The sequence below is a fragment of the Triticum dicoccoides genome, chromosome 2A (assembly GCF_002162155.2).
Source record: "Triticum dicoccoides isolate Atlit2015 ecotype Zavitan chromosome 2A, WEW_v2.0, whole genome shotgun sequence".
Classification (NCBI taxonomy): domain Eukaryota; kingdom Viridiplantae; phylum Streptophyta; class Magnoliopsida; order Poales; family Poaceae; genus Triticum; species Triticum dicoccoides.
In genome coordinates, this window is record NC_041382.1 from 388,473,496 (window position 1) to 388,483,297 (window position 9,802).

General features: G+C 51.7%; 1 protein-coding gene across 1 annotated transcript; it reads left to right on the forward strand.

Annotated features, from left to right (window-relative positions):
• Positions 1–3,915: 3,915 nt before the first annotated feature.
• LOC119354645 (putative pentatricopeptide repeat-containing protein At1g74580) lies at positions 3,916–9,794 on the forward strand. Its single transcript, XM_037621369.1, is given in 4 exon segments — positions 3,916–6,308; positions 8,510–8,740; positions 8,814–9,101; positions 9,199–9,794. A coding segment is annotated over 1 exon segment (2,193 nt). The 5' UTR covers positions 3,916–3,929; the 3' UTR covers positions 6,123–6,308; positions 8,510–8,740; positions 8,814–9,101; positions 9,199–9,794.
• Positions 9,795–9,802: the final 8 nt, after the last annotated feature.

Consider the following 9,802-nt stretch of genomic DNA (forward strand, 5'->3'; position numbering starts at 1 on the left):
TTACTACTGTTGTTATCTTTACCTGTAATCCTATATGCTTAGTATAGGATGCTAGTATATTCATTTGTGGCCCTACATTCTTGTCCGTCTGCCGTGCTATACTATCGGGCCGTGATCACTCGGGAGGTGATCACGGGTATATACTATATACTTTATACATGATACATGTGGAGACTAAAGTCGGGTCGGCTGGTGGAGCACCCGCGAGTGGATCTTTGTGGCGGAGCGACAGGGCAGGTTGAGACCGCCTAGGAGAGAGGTGGGCCTGGCCTTGTTCGGCATTCGCGGATACTTAACGTGCTTAACGAGATCTTGGTATTTGATCTGAGTTGGCTACGAGCCTATACGCACTAACCAACTACGTGGGAAAGATATGGGCACTCGGCGTCGTGGTATCAGCCGAAGCACTTCGTGACGTCAGCGACTGAGTGGCGCGCGTCGAATTGGACTGGAACGCCACTAGGCTAGGTCTGCTTTCGGCCGCCCACGCAACATGCAGGTGTGCTCAGGGCGATGGGCCCAGACCCCTACGCGCTTAGGTTTAGACCGGCGTGCTGGCCTCTCTGTTGTGCCTAGGTGGGGCTGCGACGTGTTGATCTTCCGCGGCCGGGCATGACCCAGGAAAGTGTGTCCGGCCAAATGGGATCAAGCGTGTTGGGTAAGTTGGTGCACCCCTGCAGGGAAGTTAATCTATTCGAATAGCCGTGATCTTCGGTAACAGGACAACTTGGAGTTGTACCTTGACCTTATGACAACTAGAATCGGATACTTAATAAAACACACCCTTCCAAGTTCCACAGACAACCCGGTGATCGCTTTTCCACAGGGCGACGAGGGGAGGATCGCCGGGTAGGTTTATGCTATGCGATGCTATTGGAGATGCTACTTGGAGATGCTACTTGGAGGACTTCAATCTACTCTCTTCTACATGCTGCAAGACGGAGGCTGCCAGAAGCGTAGTCTTCGACAGGATTAGCTATCCCCCTCTTATTCTGGCATTCTGCAGTTCAGTTCACCGATATGGCCCTTTACACATATACCCATGCATATGTAGTGTAGCTCCTTGCTTGCGAGTACTTTGGATGAGTACTCACGGTTGCTTTTCTTCCTCTTTTCCCCTTTCCCTTCTACCTGGTTGTCGCAACCAGATGCTGGAGCCCTGGAGCCAGACGCCACCTCGACGATGATTCCTACTACACTCGAGGTGCCTACTACTACATGCAGGCCGCTGACGACGACCAAGAGTAGTTAAGAGGATCCCAGGCAGGAGGCCTGCGCCTCTTTCGATCTGTATCCCGGTTTGTGCTAGCCATCTTATGGCAACTTGTTTAACTTATGTCTGTATACAGATATTGTTGCTTTCGCTGACTCGTCTATGATCGAGCACTTGTATTCGAGTCCTCGAGGCCCCTGGCTTGTATTATGATGCTTGTATGACTTATTTATGTTTTAGAGTTGTGTTGTGATATCTTCCCGTGAGTCCCTGATCTTGATCGTACACGTTTGCGTGTATGATTAATGTACGATTGAATCGGAGCGTCACAAGTTACAACTATCCAGGATTACTTGTCGTTACCTAGACATCATCAGAGGTTCTATCCAATGTTTAGCGACCATTCCTTCTAGATCCTAGAACACTAACGCAGAGGATGGCATGATGCCTAGTGAAGAGGAAGGGAAGGAGAGTCATGACTCCCCTAAGGCCATTCCTTCTGGCTAACTAACTCTCCGACTCAGAGCACCTACAAATCTACTCTTTCGGTATTACCCCACAACAGATGTGTCTCGTTTAGCAAGTATGACAACTAGGCAATGAGGAGCTTTCATTGTAATTACCATTGCAAATGAATAAGTATTTTTGTAGCAGTTTTTAGTTTCAATAGCTATTTCAAGTTGCAATAGCATATTTGTATATTGATAGTTAAAGTTGGCCGCCTTCGACCCATCGGTGCCTCAAATGGCTGAGTTATGGATTGAAAAACAAGTTCTTCCGAGATTGTATTATGCGAGGAGTTCTTGAACCGGAATTCCATATTCTTCGCTCATAGCAAATAATAATACTCTTTTGGTATAAATCACATACTCCTTCCTCCATTAAGTTTGGCCATTTAGGCTTTTGTCTCGTTCTTTCTCTTGTCTTGTACCACACAGCACCAAATTGGTGGCTAATCTCTGAGATGGCTATTTTAGTTTTTTCTGGGTACAAGTTGAGAGTTTATCCATTGGTTTTCTTTTCTTTGTTTATAGATTGATATTTTCCTACAATTTTTTGTTTTTGTATAGCTTCCTGTTTGATTTTATTTCTTTTTTCCCATTTCTTTTATCATTTTTTCTAATTCATGAATATTTTTAAATCCATAAAAAAGTAAAAAAATCATCAACAGTTTTTTACGAATTCATGTGTTTTAAAGAAACCTGAATAGTTCCTATAAATTCATGAACATATTTAGAGCAACTCCAACGGAGCGACCCAAACGGACACCGATTTTGTCCGCTTTTTGTCCGTTTGGGTCGCCCGTCCGTATCTGCTTTTTTATTTGGGTCGGCAAGTGCGTTCAACGGAAGGCAGGCCCATTTTATGCATGTCCGGGTCGGCATTTCGTCAAACACATATAGCTCGCAAACGCCGGTGCACGTTGGCCATGGCCTGGACGAGCTGGAGCCTGCTGCTTGAGGTCGGGCGCTGGGCGAGACCATGCAGCAGCTGGGCGCGGGGAGGCGAGGCCAGGCCGGGTTCGACGCGGGGCGAGACCAACGGCTGCAGTAGCGCCGCCCGGGCGAGCGGACGAGCTGGAGCCCGCCATGGCTCTGCTGCGCGGCAACGCAAGCTTGGCGCACCGTGGCGAGTTCCATGTATTGGAGGGGAGGTCGCGAGCGGGGCGAGCGAAGGCCACGACAAGCAGGGCGAGCAAAGGCCACCGCGAGCACGGGAGCGGCTAGCTACGCACGCGGGGTAGCATGCGTTGTGCATGCACGCACGCACGCAGCCACCTGCACGGCCGGAGCAGCATGCCCGCCGCGCTCGCCGCAGCTCACCGCGGCCGCTGCGCCAGCTCGCGCCCGCCACAGCTCCTGCCTGCCGCATCTAGTTGCACCCCCGCCCCCGCGTCTCGTGCTGCAGCTCGCCGCGTTTCCCGTGTGTTGCATCTGACCGCGCACCGCTCGCGCTGCAGCTCGCCACCCTTGCGCCCGACGGAGCCGCCCCGCGCGCTGCCGCCCCCTGCGCGCCGCGCCCTGCTCGCGCTGTAGCTCGCCGGAGCCATCCTCGGCGTGCCTCGCGCGTCTCTGCCCGTGCCTCGCTCGCGCTGTAGCTCGCCGCGTCCCGCGCGCTGCCGCTCCGCGCCCTGCGCTGGCCGGAGCCATCCTCGCCCTGCCTCGCGCGCCTCTGCCCGTGCCTCGCTCGTGCGCGCCGCATCCCGCGAGCTTGGGCGCGGCAAGGCAAGGCCAGGCAAGGCGAGTCGACGGGCGCGGCCGGGGGAGCAAGAGCCCACCACGGCGGAGCACCAGCGCCGGAGAAGAACGAGCGGGGTGGGTGGGTGGGAGAAGAAAAAGGAGGAGAGAGACGGGATGGGATGGATGGGTGGATGGCAAGTGGGGCAGGCAGCACATGCAACCGGACAGAGGCGGACGAGGAGGGCATAGATAGCGCCCGCTTTTGACCCAAATTTTCTCAAATTTAAGACGAAAATGGGTCCGCGCGGACACAAAACGGACAGCAAGTGGACGCTGCCTGTTGAGTCAACTTTTATATGCGGATGACCCAAACAGATAAAATGGATCGCTCCATTAAAGTTGCTCTTAAAATCCATAATTGTTAACGTAGGCTTTCAAGTCCAGCCCAGTAGACATTGACATGCAGCAGCAGCATCAGAAATTCAGAAGAGCAGTGTCAGCCGTTGCGTGCGCGCGCGCGAATTCGATATCGGCGAATGCCAGGCGAAGCCGTCGCTTTGACGGCCCCGGCGTACGGCGCTCTGATCCACCGCCTCGCCTCCACCGGCCGCGTCGATGCCGTCCACGCCGCCCTCGCCTCCGCGCGCTCGGCCCTCGCCCCCGCCTCCCTCCACCCGCTCTACGTTGCCTCCATACGCGCCTTCGCCCGGGCCGGCCGCCTCCAGGCCGCCGTCGACGCCTTCGAGCGCATGGACCTCTTCGCCTGCCCGCCCCAAGCCACCGCCTATAACGCCATCATGGACGCCCTCGTCCACGCCCACCACCACCACCAGGCTCACAAGGTCTACGTCAGGATGCTCGCCACCGGGCTTGCCCCCGACCTTCACACCCACACCATCCGCCTCCGCTCCTTCTGCCTCACCGCCCGCCCGCATGTTGCCCTCAGACTCCTGCGCACTCTGCCAGACCGTGGATGCCATGCCAGACCCGTCGCATACTGCACCGTCGTGTCTGGACTCTATGCGCACGGCCACCCCCACGACGCACGTCGCCTGTTCGATGAAATGCTCCAGGGACCGGTGTTCCTTGATACTGCCACTTTTAACAAGGTCCTGCATGATCTTTGCAAGAAAGGGGATATCTCTGAGGCTGCCGCGCTTCTCGCCAAGGTTCTCAAGCGGGGGATGTCTGTGAACAGGTTCACCTACAATATTTGGATCAGGGGGCTCTGCGAATGTGGGAGGTTGGCCCAAGCCGTTGCACTTGTAAAAGAGATGGACGACTACATCACACCAGACGTTGTGACCTACAACACGCTCATCCGTGGCCTTTGAAAGGGCTACAGAGCCCAGGAGGCTGCACACTACCTTCGTAGGATGATGAACCGGGGCTGCATGCCAGATGATTTCACCTATAACACCATTATTGATGGGTACTGCAAGATGGGAATGATGCAAGAAGCTACTGAGCTCCTTAAGGATGCTGTCTTTAAAGGTTTTGTACCGGACCGGGTCACATATTGCTCCTTGATCAATGGCCTATGTGCCGAGGGTGATATCGAGAGGGCGCTGGAGCTGTTTAATGAGGCCCAAGCAAAAGAACTGAAACCTGATCTGGTAGTGTACAATTCTCTTATCAAGGGACTCTGTCGCCAGGGGCTGATCTTGCAGGCCTTGCAGGTCATGAATGAGATGTCCGAGGACGGTTGTCATCCTGACATTTGGACATACAACATTGTTATCAATGGGCTGTGCAAAATGGGGAATATTTCGGATGCCACAGTTGTGATGAACGATGCCATTTTGAAAGGATACCTTCCTGATGTGTTCACCTTCAACACATTGATTGATGGGTACTGCAAGAGGTTGAAGCTGGACAGTGCTCTTCAGCTTGTTGAAAGGATGTGGACATATGGCATCACCCCTGATGCTATCACATACAATTCGGTCCTTAATGGTCTCTGCAAGTCTGGGAAGGCCAATGAAGTTAACGAAACATTCAAAGAGATGACACTTAAAGGATGTCGCCCAAACACTATTACCTACAACATACTGATAGAGAATTTCTGCAAGTCCAATAAATTGGAAGAGGCCTCTGGGGTGATAGTGAGGATGAGTCAAGAAGGACTAGCTCCTGATGCAGTTAGCTTCAACACACTTATTCATGGATTTTGTAGGAATGGTGAGATTGAGGGAGCGTACATACTTTTTCAAAAATTGGAGGAAAAGGGGTACTCCACAACAGCTGATACATTTAATATCCTAATTAGCGCATATTGCAGTCAACTGAACATGCAAATGGCTGAAAGTATTTTTGAGAAGATGGTCCAGAAGGGATATAGACCTGATTCGTATACTTATCGCGTCCTAATTGATGGATCATGCAAGACTGCAAATGTTGACCGTGCATACGAGCATCTCGTGGAAATGATAAATGGGGGTTTCATTCCATCAATGGCTACTTTTGGCCGTGTAATAAATACACTCGCAGTGAACCATCAGATTACGGAAGCTGTGGGCGTTATTCGTGTCATGGTTAGAATTGGAGTTGTTCCCGAGGTTGTAGATACCATCTTGAGTGCTGATAAGAAGAAGATAGCTGCACCAAAGATACTTGTTGAGGACTTGATGAAGAAGGGTCACATTAGTTACCCTACTTATGAAGTACTGCATGAAGGAGGGAGAGATAACAAACTAAATAGAAAACAGGAACAGAATAAATATATTTAGCATGGTTGCCTCACAACATCAGTCATTCACTCAACCACAAGTACTTGTTTGAGAGAAACCACAAGTGCTTATGTCATTAGGTCCGCAAAATCTTGGATGCAACAAACTTGATCACCTCAAGGTTATACTTTCATATTTCTGCTCAGAATAGGGAGATCATCTGTTCTTAGATGCAAGAATACAAAGGTCTGTGGTAAATCTCTATGCTTCACACTTCTTGTATTAAGAGTTTCCTGCATTAAGTTTCAATCTGCTTCACGTTAAAAGTTTAGTGGTGTGGGACTGTTAGAGTACGTAATGGGCCTAATGGCCTAGGCTGCCGGTATATCCCGTTAGTCTTAGGGTTAATTAGAGATAAGGGTCGCTTGCTTAGGGGTCAAGTAAGCCTTGCTTGGGAGTCAAGTAAACCTCTCTATATAAAGAGAGGAGTTGTATCAATCTAATCAAGCAAGAATTAAGAAGGAAATCCCTTCCATCTTGCCCGGACGTGGGCAAAAGGCCCCCGGCCGGCCCTCTCGCGCCCTCCTTCTAGCAGCACCATAACAATTTGGTATCAGCCAGCTTCGGTTCGATCATGTCTTCACCGCCGCCCAACCCGTCTCTTCCGCTGCCGGGATCCTCTGTCACACCCGCCCCCGCCGTCCTCACCCCGGAGGAGGTGTTCGGGGCGCTGCGGGACCTAACCCAGGCGGTCCAGGAGATCCGCCTGTTCTTGGCCGGGTCCTACGGGCCGCACCCAGCTGCGCCGCCCATCGCCGCCACCGCGCCGCCGTGGCTGCCGTGGCAGCCGCCGCACCAAGCGGCCTCCGCCGCGCTCACCGGGTCACTGCAGCAGCCGGTGCAGCTGCCATCCACCGCCCCGCCCTGGCTGCAGTGGCAGCCGCCGCTCCTAGCGGCCTCCGCCACGCCCGGCGATCCGTCGCAGCAGTCGCTGCTACTGCCCCAGGGCGTCCCCGCCGCGCTCGCTGGGCCGCGGCAGCCGCCGCTGCAGCTTCCATCCACCGCCACCACCGCCCCGCCCTGGTTGCAATGGCAGCCGCCACTCTTGGCGGCCTCCGCCGCGCCCGGCGCTCCGCTGCAGCAGCCACCGTCGTTCAGCTCCGGCCCTGCATCGACCGCGCCGGTGGGAGTCCCGATCCACCAGATCATGTTCCCGTCGTCGCCATCACCGCTTCCCCAGGGCGTCCCCATCCAGCAGATCAAGTTCCCGCCGTCGCCGTCACCGCTTCCGGCTTGGATCACTACCCGCCACGTGTCGGCGGCGGTGAGGCTGCAGGCTGCTGCGCGCGGCCTCCTAGCGCGTCGGCGTGTGCGGGAGATGCGTGGTCTGCAGCTGCCGCTCGTCCAAATTGCCCTTCGCTGTGCAAAGGACCTCAATCTCGTCCACTGCGTCGGGGATCTTGGGCATACGGTTTCCCCCACGGGCGGCGGGCATGCTGTTTTTCCCGCGGGCAGCGACCTCAAAGTCTGCGACATCGGCGGTTTGGGGGGGCGCTCCCCTCCTCGTCATTCTCCATCGCAAGCCCTCCACTCTTCCCAGTGCGGTGCAAACCAACAGCCGTCCGGCGGGGAGAAGGCAGGGTGTCACCGACAGGAGCACACCGCGTAGCACCACTGCATTCCGCCGCCGGCCGCCGCGAGGGCGCCTCTGCTGGTCGCTCTTGCGACCACTTCCAGGTGGCCATACACATGCACTCCTTTTGTCCAGGTGATGTCCATGGGATCCAGGTGGCTGTACACGTGCATGTCCGACGTGCGGATGGTGTCCACTTTCTGTTAAGGGGTCCAAAATAAAGCGTTCCGGTCCATTTCAGGTTGAGAGTAATAAAACAAGCCGAGATGTAAAAGGCTTGTTTTTAGGTGTTAGGTTTGTGTTGCGTCGAGTCATGGTTATAAGTTGGCTAGGCTGTAGCTCGAGGACAAGCTGCATGTCCAGGTGGGGTGTAGTGTTAGAGTACGTAATGGGCCTAATGGCCTGGGCTGCCGGTATAGCCCGTTAGTCTTAGGGTTAATTAGAGATAAGGGTCGCTTGCTTAGGGGTCAAGTAAGCCTTGCTTGGGAGTCAAGTAAACCTCTCTATATAAAGAGAGGAGATGTATCAATCTAATCAAGCAAGAATTAAGAAGGAAATCCCTTCCATCTTGCCCGGCCGTGGGCAAAAGGCCCCCGGCCGGCCCTCTCGCGCCCTCCTTCTAGCAGCACCATAACAGGGACATTAAACATATATAGGATTTCACCCTTGCTACTCATGTTTTAAAGTGTTGTCCTGGAAAAAATTTAGATGCCGTACCATCTCTGAGGTAGAAGATGGCTCCTAAACTTGCTTCCCAATTGCCGGTTATTGTCTTCTGGGACTACTAACTAGTGAATTTATATTACATGTCCAGATGGAGAACCATGCTAGTAGAAGTAAGTGCTGTTGTGTGCTTTGTTTATTTGCCGACAAGAACTGTGTTTTCCCTGCAACTGGAAATGTTTCAAGTCTGTCATGCCTCCAAAGAAGATTGAAGTGGTCTAAGTATCAAGGTCCTTCTAGGTGGAGATACATGGAAATAAAAATCTTCAATGGTCTGCGAAAATATCCCTAAGAAGCATCTATAATCTTTGGTGAGAGAATGGTGAGCCTACTTCAACTGTTATTGGACTTCTCTTAAAAATTATGAATTGCCCTGATTCATATTTAATTTCCAGCTAACTTTGCTCAAAAAGTCAAAGAGCTGAGGATTCAAACAAGGTACAAACAATTTCTTCTAGTTATAGTTTTCTTCCAAGGTTCTAGCATGGCTCTATACATAGAGGTGCAAGCTTGAAACTTGACTGATGTTTACTTTTGAGGTGATAAAATCTCACCAGGATGTAGCACTTGGTTTGCAAGTTTGGAACTGATTAACTGAGTAGTTCTTACAGTTGAACATTGTGCTCATTTTGTCGAATCAACAGCAGGACAGTGCCTATTTCCTTGTAGCTGGAACCGAGGAGGTGTGTATAACTGGCTATTAGCCTTGATGACTGTACATGTATAGTTTTTACACTCGCTCATAACAAGATGACTCATAGTTCATTATTAAACTTGCAGGTTTGCTGCAATATCTATTCCAGGAACCAGAATTTTCCTTAGTTAACTTCCAGCTGCACCTGTAACTTTGTAAAGTTGTACTGAAAGGCCTATTATGTGGCATCACGCTTAAATTCATTCCGGGTCTGGAAGAAGAGTAAATTATGGAAGTAAAATACCATGAGAAATCTGAGTGCATGCCCATCTACTTGCTACCAGGCTTGGTTGACTCTTGACAGAAAGAAGTTGTGGCTGACTTGAGAAGGCATTCAAGAGTTGCCTGAGTTATGATTTGATAAAAGGAGATAATGTAGGGAAATGATGTTGGCATCAGATAATGTAATCATCCTCCAGTTGAAGTATTCTACGACTGGACCAACTGAACCACAAGTATGGAATCAAAATAAACAACACATATGCAGACAGAGAGTGGTTTCCATTTCTTTATTTAGACGTTTTCTAAAACTGATCAGCAGGTGCATCCCCTTTGGCCGTGCTGGATCCTTATTAGCTTATGTCATCACGATATACAGGAGAGCGAATACTAAATATAGGCCTTTTGGCCCTTTTCAATCAAAATCAGGACTAGGTACTACTGATACATCATGGAGTGTTTATTCCCCCC